General features: G+C 40.1%; 1 protein-coding gene across 1 annotated transcript in view; it reads left to right on the top strand.

The window, feature by feature from the left end:
- Positions 1-20410, top strand: part of mfsd2ab (MFSD2 lysolipid transporter A, lysophospholipid b) — a 56029-nt gene extending 35619 nt beyond the window's left edge. The window contains 7 exon segments of the mRNA XM_052036112.1: positions 5394-5515; positions 6276-6359; positions 9442-9525; positions 14057-14169; positions 17174-17317; positions 18318-18494; positions 20063-20410. Of these exon segments, the coding sequence (XP_051892072.1) occupies positions 5394-5515; positions 6276-6359; positions 9442-9525; positions 14057-14169; positions 17174-17317; positions 18318-18494; positions 20063-20117 (779 nt within the window). The 3' untranslated portion in view covers positions 20118-20410.
- Positions 20411-25791: the final 5381 nt, after the last annotated feature.

Genomic DNA, 25791 nt, shown 5'->3' with positions numbered 1-25791 from the left:
TTCTCCTGCAGTGCCTGCAGTATGTTTCATGTTGACCACTGCCTGATGGACTTGTGGTCAAAGGTATTGGTCTGGAAGAACTTTTCCACGAAGGACAGGTAGCATGGCAGCATCCAGCTGACTGGGACGCCATGTGGCCATGGGGCCAGGCCTACCCATCGCAACAGCAGGGACAGGTAGAACCTTGGTACGTAGTGACACTTGGTGCCCACGTACTTGGGTTCCACACACAGCCTGATGCAGCCACAGACGAAGGTGGTCATCAGGAGGAGGGTGACATTGGGGACACCTTTACCCGCATTGTCCAGGGACTTGTGCATGGTGGCTCGTCAGACCCACTCCATCTTGGATCCCCAGATGAACCAGAAGACGACACGGGTGATTCCCGAGCCAGACGAGTGAAGAACAGGCCACACCTGCACCAAGTACAGCAGCCCTGAGAGCGCCTCACACCTTACGACCAGGTTCTTCCCAGTTATCAATAGGAAGCACCATTCCCACAGTTCCAGTCTCTGCTTCACCTTCCCAATCCGCTGCCGCCAATTTTTGTTGCATGCCCCAGCCCCTCCGAACCAGATCCCCAGCAGAGAATTCCACGCAAAGCTCTGGACAGACTTTCCAGTGTGCTGCTGTGGAGTGATACACTGTTGGTGGTGCTATTTTCAGATGACACATTAGACTGAGGCCCTGCTTGTTCTCATAGACAAATGAGGGCCCCACATGCAAATTTAAAAAGAGCAGTGTAATTATCCCAGATCTCCAGACCAATATTTACTCTATTCATAGTTAAGGCGTATCTGGTCATGGCTATGTTAATCGGTGTGGAGTCTCACCATGGGCAGCTTGAAATTGGCGTTTCCTACCTCACAACACCAACTACATTTCAAAAGTACTTTATTGACTGTAAGGTGTTTGCAATGGCCTGAGGTTGTTAAAGGCACTGCACAGCTGCAAGCTATTTCTTCCCTGATCTGTCACTGTTTCTTATATTGATGTATACTAGTGAAGTATTTATAGATTTGTAATTCAGCTATTTTTTTTCATTGTGGTAGGCTTCCAGGAATAGGCAGTAGGCTCAAATATCATTCAAAGGCTCATTTTTGCTTTCTTTCTCTCATCCTTTCACTCATTCCATTCTGACTTTCTTTGTTAGTGTAATTTTTCTTTTTGCTTCTCCATTCCCCACCCCTTAATCTCTCTCTCCTCTCCACCACCCTTCCACCTTCATTCATCAAGCAACTCCCTTCTGTTATGTATTTGTGTTCCAATGTGCAGCTCCATCCACTGCCAACCACTCTGCTAACCACCGTCCAACCATAATCAAGAATTAGTTAAAAATTGTGTTCTGAGATCTCCATGGCATGTTTGTATAAGTCAGTAGCACATGATTAAAGATGTGCAAATGCTGCTTCAGAGATCTCTTGTGGTAGAAGATAAAACTAGCAGCTGCATATGCAGGAATAAAACAAAAAAAATGCCGTAAGTACTCAGTGAAGCAGGCTACATCTGTGCAGCATTAACATGTCTGGTTGGTGATCTTTCACTGAGGTTTGGAATGAATGGCTAGAGGAGTTATAGGGATGATAAACATTGAGGTTTTAACCTGACATAGACATAGTCTGCTATATGCCTCCTTTGCTGTAAACTTCTATGACTCAGGATGAATTTTGAGTTCAGTTCATTGGAGCCAGGGAGCCATTACTGCTAGTTTTCACTCTGTGTCTGGTAGTGCTCCTACTTTATTTTAAGGAGTGAAAATGCCCAATGGAGTCACAACAACAAATGAACTGCTGGAGGAACTCAGTGAGTGATAGGCAGATGGAGGAGGGAAGAGCGGAAGTAGCGACAGAGGCTGGGAGGCGATAGCTGTGGGCAACAAAGGGCCACAGATGAGGGAATCTGATAGGAAAGGAAGGTGGAGCGTGGAACCAAATAAGGGAGGTGGGTTGGGCAGATGGGAACAGTGGAGGGAGGGAGGGGACCCAGTGGGAGGAGTGTGTGGGTGATGGACAGATGGAGGGGGTGAAGAAGGGGAAAGAAACGGGGTGATTGGGGGCTTGGGTGGGTGTGGAAGGAACTGGGAGGATCAGGAGGAGAGAGAAGGGATAGAGGGCATTCCAGTAACTGCAGTCTCTTGTGTCTCCACTGTAGTTAGAGGCTGACGTGTTAAAGTAAAAAGATTTGGATTATTTTCAATGATAACCTGTTTTGCAACCCAGCTTTGTTCAGCCTGTGGTGAAATAGTTTTCACTATGATTAAAAGTTAAGATTGGTCAGACATAATTGCCAAACTACCTCTCTCAATAAGGCAATTGGAGTGTTCTGATTTCAGCTGTTGCCTTATGAAGGCGAATGATGCAGTCCTGAATGGGGCCAAGCAGCCCATCATGTCCATGCTAAAACTTTGAAAGAGATTGTATTCATTCCCAATCACCTGCTATTCCCTTTTTTACTTCAAGAATCAATCCAAGCCTGTGCAATGGCATTTATGACGTTGCATTCCACAAGGTTGAAAATGGGACCTTGGTAGTCTGCATTCAGTAACTTTGATTTCTGGACATGTGACTGGATGAGACGGTCCTTTTGAATTCTTTGGTAAGGTTCCTGGAGTTCCATTTCCTCCCAAACTGAACACAGACTGTTCACCTCCTGATATTTGAGCAGTATTTGATCAAGGTGGCATAAAACATTTCTCTTCCACGGCTCTCTTTAATTCTTTTGTTCTCAATTGGTCAACAGACTGGGCTTTCAAGGGAAATTGCAAGGTAACTGTTTGTTTAAAAATGTAACACTCTCTTGCACAAATGATCAAACAAGCAGGCAAAACTTGACTCCTTTGGCTTTCAGAGCCACTTATGAAGGAGAATGAGAAAATGCAGTGGGTTCATTGGGCCTTGTGCAGCCTAGTTTGGTATCCACTGCAAAGTCTGGGATTTTCTGGGATGTGTATTAAACTTGAGGGCAATTCCCTTCTTTATCTCAAAATAAACAACAAAATGGATGGCATTGGATGTGATCCTGTCAACATTTCTTCCAGTAAGCCAATTTTCTGAGCTAATGGGGTGGAGAAAACCTAAGGCTGTTTTCCTGTCCTATAATGTGTTCATATCCAAACTCTTCAAAGCTTTTTGTTTCTCCTTTTGCAGCTGCTACCTTCCACTTGACCAAGCAGCAGGTGATGTGGTTAGAATTGCTAAATGGGGTCTGATCCAGATCAGTGATATTGGCAAAACATGGGGACCCACAATAGAACCTGTGGACCCATACTGTGATTCATTTGGGGCAACTTGGCAGTTCCTGAATTTGTATCCATGGTGTATTTTGGTCCGAGAAAGTAATTGCTGTGATCAGCTCCAGGAACACCTTTAGCAGTTAGCGTAATGCTTTACAGCGCCAGGACCTGGGTTCAATTCCGGCCACTGTCTGTAAGGAGTTTGTACATTCTCCCCGTGTCTGTGTGGGTTTCCTCTGGATGCTCCGGTTTCCTCCCACATTCCAAAGATGTACAGATTAGGAAGTTGTGGGCATGCTATGTTGGCGCCGGAAGCGTAATGACACTTGTGGACTGCCCCCAGAACACTCTGCGCAAAAGATGTATTTTACTGTGTGTTCAACGTACATGTGACTAATAAAAAAATCTTATCTTATCTTATATTGATTAAGTACATTTAATGAAGAAAGACCAAGTCAAATAATGTGTTAATCATGGTCAGTGAAGGTTATGGGTGCTGCACTGTTACTGTATACACTATTGTTATTTCTATCTAAAACAAAAATGTGATGTTATTGCTCCACATTCATGACTGATCTTGCCTTGGTTGTTGAGACAGGACTAAACCAGTAATGAAATAGTTCCACTTCCTTTGTGTCCATGCTGAATATAAAAGCATCAAATATAAGGCAGCAGGACAGTAAGTACAGGATAGGTAGCAGGGCAAGTAAGAGGCATCGGCTTCAGGACGGCATGTTTGGCAAGCTTTAGTCAGTTAAGGGCATTGAGAGATGACTGGGAAATAACTAGATAAGATTTCCACTGCATGTCATAGCTGGGTCAGATTACATCCATTTATGCAAAGCACATTATTGGCAGACCTACCTACAATGAAGTGAATGATCTCATTGCCTCCCAGCCATTGTTTGGATAAACAAAGCATTCTGCCAGGGATAAGGAAAGATGATGAAACAAGCAGCCAATTTCCATAACCATTCAATATAAAAGAAATAAGACTTTACTCTGGAAAAAAATCCTAATGTTATTTTAACTATAGGATTCCAAAATGTCATACCATTTTCTCTACATAACTTAAATCCCCTTTTCTGTCCCAAGAGGATTCTGTCAATATTGTAGAGTAGTTTCGTAGACCTGAGGCAATACTTTCTATGAGAATAAATATGCAAGTGATTTGCATTAGGATAGAAATTATAATGAGAACTTTTCACATCAAATATTTAACATGTTCCAAAGTATTCTGGGGGCTATTTTGTAATGGGTTAATGCCTTTATTCAAAATGGCACACAAAGCAATTATGTACTCTTTAAACATTTGCATCAGAACACTAACTTGTAATTAATTATTTTCATGGAAAAATTTCATTGGTGAATAATTGCAGCTATTCTGCAACATGATTATTATTCAAAATGTGGAAGCTGGAAAGCAGATTTTTTTTTAATGTATCCAAAGGCTTGTTTCTGCCACTTCCTCCATTTCTAAACAAACCAAAGACTAATCTGCATCTTTTTTTTTGCTGAGTTCCATTTCTCCTGTTTGCTTTGGGAGCTGATCAGCAGAAAGATTGTTTCCACCTGGGCATCATAACTCAGCAGTAAGTTGATGAACATTATAGTTGCCACGCTTCCTGCCATCAATGTTAACATACTCTACCACACTCTGGCCATCTTTCTTGTTCCTTAAAGAACATGTGGTCAAGGGGATCTAAAAATTACCAGGAGTGCTTTGCTTTTTTTTAAGAAGTTCATGGTGATTGGTGAAAAAGATGCACCTTGAATGGAATTGTGTATTGTGAGCACTCAATATACAAGAACTTGCTTTTATTGCATTATGAGCGCACTCATCTAAAATGGAAAGATCTAACTAAGGCTCTTGCAGTGAATACTTGGTTGCACATCTAATACCATGGAAGATGTTCCCACTGTCTTCATTTCTGAAGATTTGTCAAATAATTAACACTGAGTTGAAGGTGACATGGACAAAGGAACAACCCACTTTAATGAGGAACCCAAACCTAAGAAAAGAGTTCAAGCAAAACTATGGAGCCTCTGGAACATTGAAGTAAAAAAAGTATAGTTGCAGTGGGGCTTGAATAAATAGGAGCATAGCTCACTCAAGTTGATTTTAACTTCATCTTGATTTTTGTTTTGTTTTTGTATCTAGATCCACACAATAGAAAGGCACAGAAACCATTCTCCTTCTGGAAAGGATTGAAACTTGTTATGAGCCATGGACCTTATGTGAAGCTGATCATTGGCTTCCTATTTACCTCATTAGCTTTTATGGTACAAATATTATTTTTGAATGAAATGTTCTCAAAAAATCTTTCTGAATGTCATTCTGTGCAGATTGTCTTAAAGCTTCAGACCAGGAGTCTGGTAGGACTGAGATACTGGGGACGAGAGCAAACGAGAGAGAGAGAGAGAGAGAACTGGTCAGAGGATACGGTGTGATACCCCACAGTCACACAGCCTGTCACTTGTAGAAACGCTTACAGAGATGTGGAAACACAATTTAAGCAATTCAGAGTTTTAGGAGTGATATGGTCCAGTTTCGACTGTTGCGATAATTATTTCCAGAACCTCAGAGATTGGAAGTTGGAGATGGATTAGTGACTAAAATGACATGCTATTTGTGCTAATGTGGTAGAACGTGGAATATTAAGAAACTGTAAGTACTCATCATAAAAACCACCAACTTTTACATATAGATATATTAGGGCCATTCTCGGGTGTTCACTTTTAATTAATCTGTGATTGCAGTAACTCTAAGTTCAAATGAGCAGGTACCAGGTAGATCCTCTCAAAAACTGCATGAGAAGCAGACGCATCTATAAATTGTTGCAGTAGGATTTTCCTGGTAAATTATGGTCGAGTGTTAAGATGAGGAAGGGAAAGTGGGAAATTTTAATTTATAGCTTCTGCCAATATTTGATCCCCCTCAAAGGAATATACTGCTTAAGAGTGGTAGTTTCAAACCCTTGTTTTGTTATACATTCATGATTTGTTTCAGGTTTTTTTTAAAACAAAAATGTTCTTCTTTTAGTTGCTGGAAGGGAATTACGCACTGTACTGTTCCTACACTCTGGGATTTCCAAATGACTTCCAAAATATCCTGCTGGTTGTCATGGTAAGAGTTGCAGACTACACTTATGTACAGGAGGGAAAAAAAACAAAGGGTAATGTCATTTAAGCAGTTAACCACTACAATGCATAAATCCCATAAGCAAATTGTTTTAATAGAAACCATTTCAAAAGTGCAGTCACATCAGAAATGTGCTTAAGTTGTATCCAACATCAAACCTCTTAATTCTGAGAACTTTCACTCACCTCAGCATAATATAAATGGTGACCATTCCACTGTGCTTGTGGTCAATGAAAATAGCAAGGTAACTAAATTATGTCTTAGCTGGAACCGGAGTGAAATGAAAAGATAATCATTTTGACATTGGGCTTAGGTGAGTCTATTGTTACATTGTATAGATATTAATCCCTCAGCAAAGTTAAGGACCCTCATAGGTTAGTCCTGCTTCATCAATAGGATTCCTCATTATCACCTGTCATAATTAAACCAATTGAGAAGCAAATACTGGAAGTGAGGAAAATCGGGAAATGGTTCTTGGATAAAGCTCTGCCTTAGTTTTAATTAAGGATGATGATGAGGAAGGTTACAGATTGGTGGTGAGAGAAGATACATAGATGGTAAGGTTCATTGGCAGCCCATCTTCCATCCTGAACATTCACTCCCTTCACCACCAGTGCACCATCTACAAACTGCACTGCTAGTTTACTCTAACTGAACTTCTCCACCCGTGATCTCTACCACAAGAAGAGCCCGGGTTTCAGGGACACCACCATGCGTGCAGGTTCTCTTCCAAGCTCACGCACTATCCCCACTTGGAAATGCATCACTGATACTCCTTCATCACTGTGTCTAAATCCCAACCCCATGGCACTGTAACTACCTTCGCCAGGACTGTAGTGCTTCAGGAAAGTGGCTCACCACCACCACCTCTAGGGCAATTAGGGAAGTGAATCAGATTTATTCTGATTCTTGCCCATAAAGTAAGTAAATTTTAAGAAAATATTTTTCAGAAGAGTGACATGCACTGGAAGGAAATGCCTATCAAAGTCATTGTATAAAGTGGAAACTGTCCCTTGGATATGACTGCAGCAATGTTGTTTGAAAAGACTTTAAGTATCAGTCCCTCTTCTTCCCTGAACTGGCCCTAGGTTTACTGTGTTACCATCAGCTTTTGTTGAGGTGGTGAGTCTTCTGCATGAGAGAGAAAAATGCCTCCTTCCGAAACCTCCAGACAAAAGGTCATCAAAGCACTGGAACAAGGTATAGGGAACATATGGCCAGCATTGACTCCTTTGGAGGCAAGTCCTGCAATTCAGAGGAAGCTGGGTGCAGGCAATGTTCTGTGAGCAAGAGCAGGATGTGAGATCAGAAAATTCAAAATGGTAAAAGGGCCATGAATGGCTACATGAGAAACTCTCAAGGGGAGCCAGAGTCTGCTTTAGTAGTCCCCTGCTGTTGATGTGAATTACTCCAGGGGTGATGCACAGGTTTTTCTATGGTCAGTAAGAGAAGAAACTGCTCAACAGAAGATGAACACACAAGTGGTGCTTTATTGAGTGTTTTTTTTTATTAAATGCAGCTGCTAGGTACAGCATCAGTATTGCTTGAACAGCAGAGAAAATGCATGGACACAAAGTATTGCTTCATTAGTTTTTTTTAACCTACAGAGCTAAGCAAATTTCTGTAATTTCTAGACATGTTCATTATAGTCTTATGGTACTCAACAACTTTGCATTGGCAAAACCCATTCCTTTCAGTTGTAACTACAAGCATCTGTACTTAGCAGATAGTGGAGAGTGTGTGGGTGTTCTTGAGCTGAACAGTAATGTCTTTGTTCTGCTGTTTCCCAGGCAGCGTGATATAGAGAGATGCATATGTATTCTGTTATACAAACCCCATTGAGTGAGACTTTATTCAGTAAAAATAAAAGTTTCAAATGTGCCTGATGGAATTCAAAGTTGAATAAAGGTCCCCAGCAATCATTCAAATTCAGGGTAAGGGACACTGAGTCAGAGGTAGCTTGTGTCTGGAGTGCATGAACACTTGTGTGTTAGCTCTTTGGGAGCAGAGTTGGAGAACTTCCTTTTTAGTCCTCCTCCAGTATTCTGATCTTCATTATCATTGCTCAGAAGCAGTGGTTTTATAATGGGTCAGTTCATATGCAATGCTTTTGGAATGAAAACTATTTTTCAAAGGGCCTTTTGCAGATAAGTGTACATTTGGTTAAACCCACAATGTAACTGTCAGCACTAGATTGTTGTGGGTTGATGGGAGGATTGGGAGACTGGTGGGGAGGAGGTTGTGCCTCCTTTTGAATACTGCAGGTTTGTTCCTGTTAAAAGCATTTCATTGAAACTAAGGAATGGGATTCTGGCAGTGATCCTTGCTAAGAGATGGTGTAAAGACGGTGGTCATGGGAAAAAGGATAGAATTGTAGTGAACTCATTCTATTGAAGTTTTGCCTGTCAAATGATCACCAGAACTCAGAACTCATAGGCAGAAGAGAAAATGAAGTTTTTTTTATACAAAGCCATATTAATACTATTGAGACCTCTACTTTTTGTGGATAGGTTTATTGCAATTTAGTATTGGTACAATCTTTTCTAAAGATCCAAAGGATAGTTTAAATAATCCAGTTATGGTTACTCCCATAAATACATGAACAGTTTGACTGGAGGTTATGTTGTACATTTGGCAGCATGTGACAGGTTCATATTAAATAGAAGGTTAAGTATTGCCATAAACACAATCAAGAACCTGATTGGAGAGTGACATTTTCAAAAGCCAGAACTGACGTATTACATTTATTCATCCTGTTACTTTGTTTTCCCAATGATAATTTGGTCAAAAATGGAAATGATAGAGCTCTTCCTCTATTCAGAGAGAGCCATTCCACTTTTGAAATTAATGTAAGAATAGTGCTCTCAGCACATTAGAGGCTGTACTCGATTCATTACCATTTCTGCAACCACACGGGCACTTTCCTTTTATCCTAAATCAGTCATTTAAAGGCTGGAGGGTTATTTTACAAACAGCATTATGCTGTGCACTAATGATTCACCAGCAATTTCAAAATCCACATATCCTGTCTTGTGATGCATTAAGAAACAACTTCACTCTTTTTCAGCTTTCTGCAACATTGACCATCCCTTTCTGGCAATGGTTTCTGACCAGATTTGGCAAGAAAACTGCTGTGTACATCGGCATCTCAGTAAGTTTAACCACAGTGGTTAATGTGGGATGGGCTGGTGAGAAATCTTAATGTTTGCTTCTGAGAGATACAGATATAGATTATTAACAAAAGCCACAAAGGCAGAAACTAGGAAATAATGATCAAATATATTGGGGGGGTGGGGATTGTTCAGACTAATCGCTGACAGCTTGGGTGACAATTGGCTCTTCTGCTAGAATAGTTACCCTGAGGAAAATAGAATCCAGACTGGAAAGTGTAACCTTTGACCTCCAAGACAGCCAAGACTACAGCATCAGCCAATGACAGCGCATAGAGCGGGATAGAGCAGGCACAGTAGTGTAGCAGTTACTGTAATGCTATTACAGCGCCAGCGACCTGGGTTCAATTCCCACCACTGTCTGTAAAGAGTTTGTATGTTCTCCCTGTGTCTGCGTGGGTTTCCTCCGGGTGCTCCAGTTTCCTCCCACATTCCAAAGATGTATGGGTTAGGAAGTTGTGGGCAGTCTATGTTGGCGCCAGAACGTTCTACACAAAAGATGCATTTCACTGTGTGTTTCAATGTACCTGTGACTAATAAAGATATCTCATCTTAAAACTAGCCAGTCTCCTGCTGAACCCTGCTAACCAATCAGATTGGGTAATAGTATAGAGTGATAGAGCAATGCAGAATTGTTACAGGCCCTTCGGCCCACTGAGTCCATGCCAACCGTGCTGTCCACCGATCTAGTCCCAATTTCCTGTGTTCAGCCTATATTCCTCTAAGCCCCACCCTTCCATGTGCCCATCCAAGTGTTTCTCAAATTATACCTGCCTTAACCACTTCCTCTGGCAGCTCGTTCCATATACTTGCCACCCTCTGCGTGGGAAAAATTTGCCCCACAAGTCCCTTTTAAATCTTTCCTCTCTCACCCCAAATATATGCCCCCTAGTTTTGGACTCTTCTACCCTGGGGAGAAGACTGCTACCATCCACCTTATCTTTGCCCCTCGTGGTTCTATAAACCTCTGTAAGATCACCCCTCATTCTCCTACACTCCAAGGAATGAAGACCTAGACTGACCAACCTCTCCCTATAACTCAGGCCCTCTAGTCCTGGCAACATCCTCGTAAATCTTTTCTGCATTCTTTCTAGTTTAACCACGTCTTTCCTATAACAGGGAGACCAAAACTGTACACAGTACTCCAAGTGCCCCAGCAACGACTTGTACAACTGCAACCTAATATCCCAACTCCTATACTCAGTGCCCTGACTGATGAAGGCCAGCATGCTAAATGCCTTTATCACTATCCTGTCCACCTGTGACGCTGCTTTCAATGAACTATGCATTTGTATTCCTAGGTCCCTCTGTTCCATTACACTCCCTAGTGCCCTACCATTCATAGTACAAGTCCTATGCTGGTTTGACTTTCCAAAATGCATCACCTCACATGGTATGGGCTGATGTTTCTCACTGACCTGAATGCATAAAGATGGCTGGTTGGCCAGGAGCTGAGGATAGCCAGCAATAGTGGAAGTTATACCCCTGTGAGTGAGCAGCCAATCATATGAGGTCAGACAGGCACCCGATATCAGATTAGTTTTGGGCCTACTCATTTGGCCCAGGATTTCTTCTCTTCACCTGTTGACTATCCCCAGTCTTTAAAAACAAAAACCTTTTTAAGGTCATATGCTACCTCCCCAGCTGCTGCGTCTTGTGTCCTCACCTCCACCAAGCCAATGGGATGGTTCCCCACCTTGCATCAATGAAAGCAACAGAAAACTGCTTTTCAAATAGTAACCTATCGAACCTTCCTCTTGAATCTTTATCTGGAAGCAAAGTCATCTTTAAGTTTAAAACAAAATTGTTTACTGATAAAAGTCTAATCAAATGTTGCCAGAGTGTAATTGGCATGTTTGATTTCTGTGCTTTCAAATCTAGACCAGATCCAGCTTGTGCAGTACGATATCCAACACCTGATCCAAGCATAATAAATGCAACGATTCAGATCCTAATTTTCTTCTGAACTTCGAGCTGTTGCAGGAAACAGTTGGTTTCACATCTAGAAAATGTTATGTGATTCTCCTGTGAAGCTCTATTATTTTGTTCTTCTCTCAATTGAATAGGTACGGCATTTGGATATTGAAGAGGAGATAAATTGCCTCCCTTTCTAATATACCCTGAGCACATCTAAATTGCCCAATCTTAACGTCAGTCAAGATATCAATAATAGGGGCAGCATGTCCTGTAATCCATCAAGATAAATAACAATACAGAACCAAAAGTACATCAATATTGCTGAGTGGCTACACTGTGCAGTCAATGATCTGAATTGTGTTCTGTTCTGTCACCAATTCAAGGTTGTCTACGTGGAGGTTAGTGTTCTTGAAGGCATTGATTTCCATGCGCCCTCTTTCAGAATGTTATCAGATTACTTTGCTTATTTTGAAGTTGCCTCATGGCCCAGTAGTGATTTAACATTAAAGGTGAACAATCCAACTGCAGTGCTGATAATTTTAAGTGGAGTATATAACCCCTGCCTTTACCCTTCAATCACTGGATCAGTGTTTAAACGCTTGGTCAAACTCTCTCCATTTTGAATCCCAGAAATGATCTGAAGCAACATTTTTTTTCTTATCACATTGTAAAAAATGAATCCATTACATTCTGATTCAATGCATGTTGCTCAGTTTAGTTTGACTCTAGATGATAGCCCAAGTTTACCACTTGTTGGTGATGCCATATTTCAAGATAATTATGAAGGCGGATAGGACTGGTCCTCTGGTTGAGATTCTAAATTGAAATAAGGCCAATTTTGATGGCATCAGAAGGGATCTGGCAGGTGTGGATTGTGATAGGGTGTTTTCCAGCAAAGAGATGCTTGGTAAGTGGGAGGCTTTCAAAAGTGAAATGCTGAAAGTACAGAATCTGTATGTTCCTGTTAGAATAAAGGGCAAGGCTAACAGGTTTAGGGAACCTTGGTTATCGAGGGATATTGAGGCCCTGGAAAAGAAAAGGTGGTGGCGCATATCAGGGAAAGGCTGTGGACGTTGTCTACATGGACTTTAGCTAGGCATGGGAGGCTGGTCCAGAAAGTTAAGTTACTTAGCATTCAGGATGAAGTAGCCAATTGGATTCAACATTGGCCTAGTGGGAGAAGCCAGAGAGTGGTAGTAGATGGTTGTCTCTCTGACTGGAGGCCTGTGACTAGTAGCGCACCGCAGGGATCAGTTTTGGGTCCGTTGTTATCTATCATCTATATTAATGATTTAGATGATAATGTGGTAAACTGGATCAGCAAATTTGCAGATGACACCAAGATTGGGGACGTAGTAGTCAGCAAGGAAGGCTATCAAAGCTTGTAGCGTGATCTTGACCAGCTAGGAAAATGGGCTGAAGAATGGCAGATGGAATTTAATGCAGACAAGTGTGAGGTGTCGCACATTGGGAGGACAAACCAGAGTAAGGCTTGCACAGTGAATGGTAGGGCTCTGAGGTGTGCGGTAGAAACAAGGGGACCTGGGAACACAGATCCATAGATCCTTGAAAGTGATGTCACAGGTCGATAGGGTCGTAAAGAGAGCTTTTGGCATATTGTCCTTCATAAATCAGAGGATTGAGTACAGGAGTTGGGATGTTATGTTGTAGTTGTACAAGACATTGGTGAGGCTGAATTTGGAGTATTATGTGCAGTTCTGGTCACCTACCTACAGGAAGGATATCAATAAGCTTGAAAGAGTGCACAGAAAACTTACAAGGATGTTGCCGGGACTTGAGGACCTGAGTTATAAGGATAGGTTAAATAGGTTAGGACTTTATTCCCTGGAGTGCAGGTGAATGAGGGGAGATCTTATAAAGGTATACAAAATCATGAGGAGTATAGATAGGGGGAATGCATGCAGGCTTTTTCCCCCTCAGGTTGGGTGAGACTAGAACTAGAGGACATAGGTTTAGGGTGAAAGGTGAAATATGTAAGGAGAATCTGAGGGGGAGCTTCTTCACTCAGAGGGTGGTGCGAGTGTGGAACGAGCTGTCAGTGGAAGTGGCAGATGTGGGTTCAATTGTAACATTTAAGAGAGGTTTAGATAGGTACTTGGATGGGAGGGGTTTGGAGGATATGGTCTGGGTGCAGGTAGATGGGACTAGGCAGAAGATCAGGTCAGCAAGGACTAGATGGGCCGAAAGGCCTGTTTCTGTGCTGTAGTGCTCTATGTTCAGTCTAATGAGTGGTAAATGACAGGCTGTATGCACAGTAGCAGGAAATGCTACTGTATTTCTACCACTGCAGAAGTTTACGAAGGCAGCTCATCACCACCTTCTCAAGAGCATCTAGTGATGGGCAATTAAATGCTGCCTCAACCTATGAAACCCACATCCCTTGAATGAAAGAATTTTTTTAAAAATCCAGACCATTGTGTCTGAGTTATCAAGGCTACAAGAGAATAAGGAATAGCACAATAGTTGTTCCTAGATCTTGGTTACATTGCTGGGATTTCAGTTAATTTTCACTGTATTGTCTTGATCTCTAACAGAATTCTAATTTGTGCATGTTTTTGTTCCACCTTTTTGCAGTCAGCAGTCCCCTTTCTTATCCTGAATGTTCTGGTGAAGCGCAACCTAATTGTGGCATATGTTGTGTCATTTGCCTCTGGAATGAGTGTGGCTGCTGCTTTCCTGTTGCCATGGTAAGTTTGGTTTTCTCAATAAACGCCCAACTGTCATTACTGGCTTTGTAGCTCTGCTCAAGCAAGTGTCTTGTGAAACTGATTTCGGAGCTTTTCTGGAAGGAAGTGCCCTGTTATATTGAAGGTTTTGTTATCCCTGCAGTATTATCACTGCTTGCTCAGTTTAGTGTTTTCTCTGGTTATAGGTTTAATCTTAATAAGAGTGAACTCTTTCCATTAAATATGCAAGCCCCAATTTATAGGCAATTACCATTTAGATTAGTAACAGACCATTTTATGTATTTGGGTGTTAAAATTACCAAGAAGCATAAGGACCTGTTTAAAGTTAACCTGCTACCCTTAATTGATCACATTAAACAATTATTTACAAAATAGTCCCCATTATCTCTATCATTGATAGGCTGAATTAATGCGGTTAAGATGAATATTTTACCAAAATTTTTATATCTATTTCAGGCGATTCCAACTTTCATCCTGAAATCCTTTTTTGACACTATTGATTCAAAACTTCTTTCATATATATGGCAGAATAAAAACCCACTGTTATGTAAGAAATATTTACAAAAATTAAAAAAGGATGGTGGCATGGCTTTGCCTAACCTTAGATTATATTACTGGGCAATTAATATCAGATATTTAATTTTTTGGGCACAAGATTTAGATGTAATTCAGTGTCCCAAATGGGTATACCTTGAGTATGAATTAGTGCAAGGATTTTCATTAGTTTCTATTTTAAGAGCCCCACTCCCTTTTGCACTTACTAAATTGAGTAAACATATGACTAACCCAATAGTTAAACATACAATACGAATATGGTTTCAATTCCGTAAATTCTTTGGATTGAATAAATTTAACTTATCAAGCCCCATTCAATCTAATTTTTTCTTTCAACCATCCAAAATCGACTCAACTTTTTCTTTATGGAAAATGAAGGGAATAACATGTTTCCGTGATTTATTCATTGATAACTTTTTTATCTTTCAAACAGTTGTCTAATAAATACAATTTGCCTAGATCACACTTTTTTCGATACTTACAGATTAGAAATTTTTTAAAAGTTACTATGCCTTCTTTTCCGATTCCATGTAAAATTGAAATTACAGAAAAAATTTTAGGTTTTAATCCCTATCAGAAGGGCTTGATAGCAATAATTTATGATCTAATTATGAAAATATGTCCAGAGACACTTGATAAAATTAAGAATGAATGGGAAAGAGAACTCCAGATACTTTTACCCACAGACACATGGAAGAAAATTCTTCAATTAGTTAATACATCTTCAATGTGTGCCAGACACTCTTTGATGCGATTTAAGGTGGTTCACAGGACCCGTATGTCGAGGGACAAGTTAGCCCATTTTTATCACCATATAAATCCTATATGTGGTGGATGTAATTCAGAGGTGGCTTCCCTGACACATATGTTTTGGTCCTGTCCTCTTTTGGAAAAATATTGGAAAGATGTTTTTAATATTATTTCAACTGTATTGAATACTGATTTACAACCTCACCCAATCACTGCAATTTTTGGGCTACCAATGATGGAATCTGGCCACTTATCTGCTGCTGCTTGTCATATGATTGCCTTTGTTACATTAATGGCCAAGTGATCCATTTTGTTTAAATGGAAGGATCCAATACCTCCCACTACTTTTCAATGGTTTTCTCAAACTATATCATGTTTAAACTTAGAAAAAATTGTGAGTGGTACTGTGAATTCTTCGCTTAAATTTGAGGAAGTTTGGAGTCCATTCATTCAATATTTTCATATGATATAGATCCCTTTTCAATAATCTTTGAACTTTGAGGAGCGGAGTTGATGACATAATAATGCTCTTTGTTCATCGAGAAATGTCAGTCCAGTTTTTTTTTCTGAAATTTATTTCTAGTTTGTTTCGTTGTATTACTTATTTTTTTCAATTTGGGTTTTTATATAATAAACCTTTTTCTTTCTCGTTTTGATTTTTTTTGTAATATATTCATTTACTAAGAAACCATGGGGCTTAGAATATATCTTTTTTTGTTCTTTATGACTATATATGTCATGACTGTCCTCCTGATCTCTTTGTATTACGTGTATAATTACTGATGTTATATGTATTATTCTGTATTAATTTGAAAATTAGTAAAAAGATAGAAGAAGAAAAAGGTTTTGTTGACCCCTGTAGAAAAATTTGCAGTGGATCTAAGAAGTGAAGCCATCAGTTGGAACAGATTGCATTATAGCAAGTGATGTGCTGACATTTATTAGCTCTTTGCCAATGATTGGCAGGCTCTTGGCCAGTGACAGAACTGATGCTGCCAGCATGCACCATTCTAAAGGGGGTTCTGCTGTTAAATAATCAACCTCAACATAGAATGGGTACATGAGAGAGCTGTGCCAATAATTTCATTCCTGGGAAAAAAAGATTGTATATTGTGCAATCTCTTAAAAATCCCCACCAATCTGTCACTGAATTTGTGGTGGAAGATTAGACAATATTCCACTTACATTTTATCACTTAATACCTTGAGACTTCATGCATTATGGTGATTAAAAATACCAGTTTCATTGAAGGATGGTGATCCCTACCCTCTTCTGGAAAAGAATCATTAATGTACATGACTCTTAATCAAACTCTATCAGAACTGCAGGCTTCTGATGCTTTGGATATCAGAATTTGGTGAATGTCTATTTGCACAATAATAAAAAAAAACAGATTGGGCAGCAGCTGTTCATCAGTCTAATCATTTAACATGTATGTACCTTTCCTCTTGTTTACTAAATATTGGAAAGTGAATAAGGAAACCTGAATATGAGTAAAATGTATTTATTCTTTGCTCCCATTTGAATGTGCAAAAGGTCATTATATTGCCTATTTTTCATTATCAGTCAAGTAAAAGAAAATGAATAATTATTCTGATGCTTTCTCAGGATTTCACCATTTAAAATAATATTGCTGATTTAAAAACTGTAATTAAAACCTGTGGCATCTCTAAATGTTCCCCATTTGCCCTCTTAACAGGTCCATGTTACCTGACGTTGTTGATGATTTCAGACTGAAGAACCCAGAGTCCATGGGACATGAAGCAATTTTTTACTCCTTCTATGTCTTCTTCACTAAGTTTGCATCTGGAGTGTCCCTTGGAATCTCCACACTGAGCCTCGAGTGTGTAACTCTGATTTGTTTTCTTAATTAAGAATATGATGAGGAGCTAGAAGAGGAAACTAGATAAGACCGGTAGATGAAACCCTGAAAATGCAGGTTCTGCCAGTTTAACGCACCCCATGTTTAAAAGAACAGGGGGGGCTGACACATTAGCTTGTACACAAATCTACAGTTAAGAGTGATTTAGGGTCTGACTTGGGCTAATCAAATATTAGCTGGAGGTAAATCTGAAGAATCTGAAATATGTTGTAGAAAGGTTCCAAATATGTCATTGCAAAGTTATTTTGTGTTTCAATACCCCTTGTGTTATTGTACCTTTCAATGTGGGGGATATAAGGAAATTGGCATCTTCACTATAAATTAAAGTAATTCCTAATTATTAGTAAATGTACTATATGGAATCAAACACATGGTTTCATTTGATTTGGTGGTATTTCTCATCACCCTTGAATATGATGTCTTTGACACTGCATTTTTAGTTTAAATTTATTATGTAAACACATTTGCAAATAAAATATTATCTCAGTTCTACTTTGTTCTGGTTTAAAGATAAAATTTTCTCAAAACTCACATGCATGTTTCTAGGAGACTTCTGCTTGCCATTATATAATTAAACAGAATATAACAGAATCTCCCTATTAATTGTATTTCCCTCTTATTTCAATTTCTATAGATGGTTTGACATTGAACTACTGTAACTTGCACATCTTGATTTAGATTCTACAGCCTAGAATCCCATTGAGTTGGGTTTTCTTTTGCCCTTAGTGCTATGTGCATGAAAATTGATTCCCTACCAACACTCCTAAAATGGAATATGATTACAATGATTTCTTGCTTGAATTGTCCTAGTCCAGAAATTTTGTGCTTAACACCAAATCCACTCAATTCTTGACTTCAGTGGCAATTTCTTCAAAACTAAGATACCTCCCGTGGTAGCCAGCCTGAATCTGTAGTAAGCAATTACTTGAACGATTTTCTCATTTACATTTTCCTCCCACAGTTTTGCAGGTTACCTGACCCGGGGATGTGTTCAGCCTGATGCAGTGCACCTAACCCTGAAGATGTTGGTTGCACCAGCACCTATTTTCCTAATTATACTTGGACTGATTCTTTTTAATTTGTACCCAATTGATGAGGAAGTTAGGATGAAGAACAGGAAAGCACTTGAAGATTTGCGGTGAGTTTATGAAGGAAATTCATTTTCATTCTTTCTTTTACCTTTCTTGACATAGCTTCAGTCCCCCCTAAACTTAGGGCAGCAAAGTCCTGGTTTCCCCTGCCACTATGCATGAAATGAAGGCTAGGTTTCTGCAGTAAAAGTAACTGAGGCCATCAACACTCACCATTATTAAAAAGTAAATTGGATGGAAACTTCCAGTGTTAGTACATTAGTACAGTTAGATGTTGCGTTTGAGAAATTGCTGTCGAGTTTCCCTGTTACTTGAGAACTGACCATAAAGATTTGGCATTGAAACATGTGAGAGGGTGTGAAGTTGTGATATTTGCCCACTAGATAACTACTAAATGTGCCAGCAAATATTAACACTTACACATTTTAATAGCAGTAGGTAAGACATGGCATGCTACACAGCCTCATTGGCAGTACATAGCTGGGGGAAAGGTCATAGTGTGGTGAGCAGATTTGTAACCTTGACAGCAGCTTCACCTGAGGCAGAGTGAATTGGTTGAGCTGCCACCAGGTATGGATGTCTCAAGTCAGGGGTTCCTCGCATGAACGATGCTCTGACTTGGGTAACCACAGTCACATTTGGTTTGTTCCTTGTGTCCCACACCTTCCCTGGCCTGCCCTCAAGTCAATGAAGGTTGACCAGGTTTTCTGTGGAAAGGCAATTCCTGAAACTTTATCACTGGCACAGAGAATTTATCGTCAAAAGTGTGAATGCTTATTCCTCAGACTTTATTTATTAGGATTTTCAAAAATCAAAACAAGTATTTTTGTTTTAAATCTCCCATTTAATTGTGTTTTCCCCTTTTTCATTTTCAGTATGTGGTTTGACATTGAACTACTGCAATTTTGCACATCTTGATTTAGATTCTACAGCCTAGAAATTAAGTTGGGCATTTCCCTCAGTGCTGTGTGCATGTAAATTGATCCCCTTCCCCACCCCCACCCTCACCCCTAAGAGGGAATATGATTGCAATGATTTCTTGCTTGAATTGTGCTACTCCAGAACGTTGAGTGGACAATTCCTGACGCAAAACAGGTACAGGTGAATCAGCCATTTTCAGAACTGCTGAATATTTCCAGCATATATGGATTTCCAGCACCCTGCAGTTTTATGTTTTGTTTTTTTTAAGCCACAGAACAAAAATTCTTTAATTTTAATGCATTCCATACCATGGTTAACCCGTCTTTTCCAATGGTCTTGTTAACCAGAGTTGCACGACCTAACTTAGAAGTAGTCACAATGGTGTCAAGAAAGCAGTGACTGAGCAGTTATTTGCTGTTTTCACACCTTGGCTAACCTGGATTTTCCCAGTCCTTGGTCGTGAATTGCTTCTTTTGGAAAACTGCATGTTTGCACTTACATTGTTTGGCTGCACCAGTTGATATAAATTTTTCTGCAAATGGGGCGGGAGGCAGGATTTGCATGACTAAAGGTCTTGACTATGGCAGAACTGTGCATTTCTTAGTCTGCTATGCATTAAGTGGTTCTCGAGCAACATAAATGCTGCACTGCGTGAATATTTGCCATCATTGTTGTTCTACTTTCTTCCTCACAGAGATGATGACCAAGATTCTCAAACAAACGCAAATGAACTCTGCAGCATTGTATAACAAATATTAACAGATCTCATATTTGTGTACAGTGTACATGGCATTAAAATGTGAAAGCAACACACCACCAAATAAGAATGACATCCACACATAAATAGATTCAAGCTAATTTTTTCCACACTGTTTAATATGTTTACATCTATTCAAACTGAACACAGAATTTGTACAGTGCATATTGTTCTAATTTAGAAAGAAAAACTGTACAGACAGCTTGGTGTAATGTAAATTTATATAAATCTCAATGTACTGTATATATTTGAATTAAAATATTAGTTGTCAATAAAATACCAAATCACTAACATCTCTAGTTATTCACAAATGCACAGCCTCGCTGATTTACAGACTGCCATCCTAAAAATTATCCTTTAATTCCCATTCTCTGCATGTTGTCTATTATTCAGTCCTCAACTCGTGTCATTATGGCACCCAGTCTTGGGAATTAAAATCTTGAATAAGAACCTTTTTAAATAGCTGCTTACAAATCCCTTTTCTAAATCCACTTTTATTTACTGCAGTCTCAAACTATTGGTATTGGTATTGGTTTATTATTGTCACTTGTACCAAGGTACAGTGAAAAACTTGTCTTGCATACCAATCGCACAGGTCAATTCATTACACAGTGCAGTTTATTCCAGGTTTGTCAACAAAATTTCCAATTCTTAAATCCATCTGATTCTTCCCATTAGTATATTGGTTTAAGTGCCCAATTACCAGGTGTATGATAACAGATTCCAGAATTCTCCCTCACACTACAACAGACACAGTTAGCTTTTCCTTCCTCCCTACTTTCATGAATGATAGGATTGTGCTTGTCACCTTTCAATCCACAGAACCAATCTATGATTTAATAAAACCAGTGGATCTGCAGAGATCTCTGAATTCCCATATTATAGGCTATGAAATCCAGTAGATTTATTGCAATTCAATCCCATTCATTATTGTCTTAATACTTTACAAACACTAGTCTCTTAAAATTTTTCATACTGAACAGATCCCCACTGTTTCCAAAATGTGGACAGATATAAAGCAGATATTTAATTTTTTTTTTTTTGCTTTCCTCTTATTTTTCTGTCCTTGCCTGTAAGGAAGTCATATGTCGCTAATCTTTTAGATACCTTTAGCAGCTCATAAAATCTGTTTTACTCTTGTAGTGGTTTCTCTCTCCAGTTCCTTGACCATACTTTGCACATTTCTAAAAACTTCACTATTTTCAAGGTTATTAATATTTTTGCTTTTATCAACATCTACCTTTTACTTTTAGCCGTGGTTGCACCATGTCCCGTGTTATTTTGTTCCAAATCTGTGATTCCTGATTTTATCCACGTAATTGGAGCAGAAAACACAGTGAAAGAGAGAAAACCATTAAGTTCTAAATTAACATTGTTAGCTCCTCAGTGTGGCTTTCACATTGAAAGCTTTTTTTGTCAAATCGACCCTACCTGAAAAATAATGCAGATCACTATTGCTAGAACATTGGAAAGTCTCAGACGGAAAACAAACTTCTTGAGTGTGAACTGAGAAAGAAGTGCTGAGGGAAGACCTAGCTGGCTGAGTCCTGAAGGTTACAACTGCCAGACTGGGTCTTGCAGGAGGTAGTAAGTGTACCATGTGACCTTGTCTTTGCCAGTCCACCTGTGGCAGATGCATTTGTCCATGCTAGCATAGGGACTTTGTCTCCATAAGGATTGTCCCATTGGAAACACAGTCCCATTTTCACACCAAGGACATCCTCATGTGTTGCATGTTCCAGAACAAGCTGTATCTCCAGCCAGGCTGTTCCAGTACATAGGCAGCAAAGGAAAGGTGCTCTGGTGATTGGAATCAGACCTTGTACAAAGGAAGGTGGTTGTTAGAAGTCAATCATCCCAGTCCAGGACATCACTGCAATGTGTAAAATTGCCCAGTTATGTCCTCCTTACAGAAAGTGGGACAAACTCAATCCACCTAGTTACTTCTCAATCAATGTAGTCTCAAACATCATAGTCAGTGACAGTGCTATCAAATGGCACTTACTCACCAAGAACATTCTCACCAATGCCCAGTGTGGCTTTCGCCAGAGTCACTTGGGGTTCGATCTGTTCACTGGACAGAATTTGCCACGAAGATGCCACCGCCAAGAAAGCTCACTAGCGCCTCTACTTCCTCAGGAGGCTAAAGAAATTCGGTTTGTCCCCTTTGACTCTCACCAACTTTTACCGATGCACCATAGAAAGCATCCTATCTGGATGTATCATGGCTTGGTACGGCAACTGCTCTGCCCAGGACCGCAAGAAACTGCAGAGAGTTGTGGACACAGCCCAGCGCATCACGGACACCAGCCTCCCCTCCTTGGACTCTGTCTTTACCTCTCGCTGTCTTGGTGAAGCAGCCAGAATAATCAAAGACCCCACCTACCCGGGTCATTCTCTCTTCTCTCCTCTTCCATTGGGTAGAAGATACAGGAGCCTGAGGGCACGTACCACCAGACTTAAGGACAGCTTCTACTTCACTGTGATAAGACTATTGAACGGTTCCCTTATACAATGAGATGGACTATGACCTCATGATCTACCTTGTTGTGACCTTACACCTTATTGCACTGCACTTTCTCTGTAGCTGTGACACTTTACTCTGTACTGTTATTGTTTTTATCTGTTCTACATCAGTGCACCCTGTACTAACTCAATGTAACTGCACTGTGTAATGAATTGACCTGTACGATCGGTATGCAAGACAAGTTTTTCACTGTACCTCGGTACAAGTGACAATAATAAACCAATACCAATTTGAGGAATCAGATAAAAGGATTGCCCTTGGCAACAAGGCAGCATTTAACTCAGCATGGCATCAAGACACCCTGATAAAATTGAAGTCCATAGGCAACAAAGGAAAGGTGCTCTGGTGATTGGAATCATACCTTGTACAAAGGAAGGTGGTTGTTGGAAGTCAATCATCCCAGTCCAGGCTATCACTGCAGTGTCTCAGAGCAATGTCCTAGGCCCAGCCATCTTCATCATAAGATGGGGGAGTTCACTGATGATTTCAGAATGTACAACTTTTCAACAAATGTGGCAGCCCATGTCTGCAGGCAATAATACCTAGACAATTTTCAGGCTTATTATAATTATAAGTGGCAAGTAACATTTGTGCCATGAAAATGCCAGGTAATAACCACTTCCATCTCCAACAGGAGAGAGCCCAATGAGTCCTAACAGGTCTGTAGAGGTGCCCTCCAACAACCAAAACCACTTTCCTTTGTGTGAGGTATAATGGTTGAAGTTCAAGAAGGTAGCAGTTAGAGATGGGCAATAATTCTGGCCTTGCTGGTGATGCCCAGATCTCATGGAATTTTATTATTGTACTACCATTGCCAATCTCTTACCTTTAATGTGCTGGGGGGCATGACTGACCAGAAACTCAAGTAAACCAGCCACACAAGAGCAGCCCAGAGGCTGGGTATCCTGTGGCAAGTGACTTACCTCCTGACACCCCAAGGCTTTTTCACTATCTGCAAGGCACAAATCAAGTATGATGGAATATTCTCCATTTGCTTGGATAAATGCAGTTCCAGTTACTCTGAAGAAGCTTGGCACTATTCAGAATAAAGCAGACTGCTTGATTGTCATACCATCGACAATCCTAAACATTCATTCCCTCCACCACCATGGCACAGTGGCTGCAGTGTGTACCGGCTACAAAATGCACTGTAATTAATTGTCTGGGCTACTCCAACAGTATCTACCAAGCCTGCAACTTCCACCAGCAAGAAGTAAAAGTACAACAGGTACGTGGGAGTAGGACAGGGATGTGGGAACAAGCAAGTCACACTATCCTGTCTTGGAAATATATTACTGGTCCTTCATCACCTAGATCCTGGGATTCCCCACCCAACAGTACTGTGGAGATGCCTTCACCAGAAGGATCACCACCACCTTCTCAAATGCAGCTGGGAATGGGCAATAAATGCTGGCTTTGCCAGCAATGTCCAGATCCCTAAAATGAATTTTTAAAAAATGGGTCTGTTCTTGTCAGAAATTGTAGGTGGACATCCTACTTGTAATGCAACAGGCTGACTAACCTGTTAATCTGTGATTAACTAGCTAGCCTGTGATTATCCTCATTGTTAAAGCTCTTTGTGACTTTCTCAGTTTTCAAGATCCCACTTTGGGTTTCAGATGCAGCTGTCCTGCCTTGAGTTAATATCAGTCCGTCACTGCATGGGAAGTTTCGCAGTCAGGCCATAAGCTCCAACACAATGTCAGGTGAGCACTTCCATCTCTGAGAAAGTGGGCATTGAGGGCTTGGCTTGCAATAACATGGAGTCGACAAGGAATGGGCACAGGAGTAGGTCAACCAACCAGTTTCGTCTACTCCACCATTGAATATGATAATGGCCCTTGCAACTTTTAGCGACCCCTCCAGTTTTCTGACTAATCTCTATTATTTTGATTACCTCATTCTTAAATATAATTAATGACACAACATTCATTAATGTCTGTGATAAATAATTTCTAAGAATCACAGCCCACTCATTTGCTTAACCTGAAAGTATAACGCTTTTTCTCCATTCCTCCACTAGAGGGAACATCACACAACATCTATCCTGTCTAAACAACCTCAGGATCTTCTATGTTTTGTTAAGGTCGCCTCTCTTTCTCCTAAACCCCAGAGAGTATGGGTCCCTTCTACTAATCTTTCCTCACAATGCACTCTTTATGTTCAAAGATCCCAGAGTCCCAGTAATTTTCATTAATTATCAGAGACTCTGGGATAAATCTGGAGTCTAGGTAGGTTTACAATAGGAAGAACAATAACTTGGGCAGCCCTGAAGGGAACTTGCTGTGACACTGGACACAAAAGAAGGATAAGGTAAGTTAGTAAATCCATTCATTGGTTTGGTTTATAGATAAGGAAAAAAAGACATGAGATAAAAATCTATTCACAGCATAAAACCTTGGCAATAATTTACACAGTCAAATACGTTGTACACACCCAGATCCACCTTTCACCAAAAATTATTTGAAGTGTACTATATGTGCAGTTTCAAAGTAGTAAATACTTTGATGCATATATATTAATTTTTAATATGTGAGGGGGGAGCAACTTTGATTTCACTATATCAGAAATATTTTATTTGCAGTTTACAAGCATGATACACATAAAAATTCTACCATGTCTCCATAATACACGGGTGGATTGGATTATAAAATTAGGAAGACACGCCTGGTCTCTGGCTCTAAAACAGTCATTCCTCATTTCATTTCTTCCCTCCAAATACCGAGCTGAACTTCACCACTTTATGTCTGTATCTACAGTAAGCTCTAACTTAGACTCTGATAAATGACATGCATTCTGCATCCTATAAAAGGCACCAAATTATTTCTTGACAAGGATTATGAGAATGTTACTTGATGTAACAACTCTATCTGCCCTTATTGACAAAGTAAGAGGCTCCCATTTGTGCTTCTCCAAGGTGATACAACTGTTACTGGGAATATTGCAGCCAATTTTTAATAACCGCTCTCATCCCGCCACTCTCTCACTCTGCTACGAATCTGCAGAGTCACTTTTCTTGGACCTAAATTGGGTAGTGTCTTTCTGTATATTTTGCCCTCACTATGAGAACCTCTTCCAGGATGAAAATACTGTGGAGAACCTGTAATAACCATAAGTTCATCTTGTGAATGTAAAAATT

This window comes from Pristis pectinata, chromosome 22 (genome assembly GCF_009764475.1).
Source record: "Pristis pectinata isolate sPriPec2 chromosome 22, sPriPec2.1.pri, whole genome shotgun sequence".
Classification (NCBI taxonomy): Eukaryota; Metazoa; Chordata; class Chondrichthyes; order Rhinopristiformes; family Pristidae; genus Pristis; species Pristis pectinata.
Note: the sequence above shows the minus strand (reverse complement) of the source record. Positions and strands in the feature narration are given on the sequence as shown.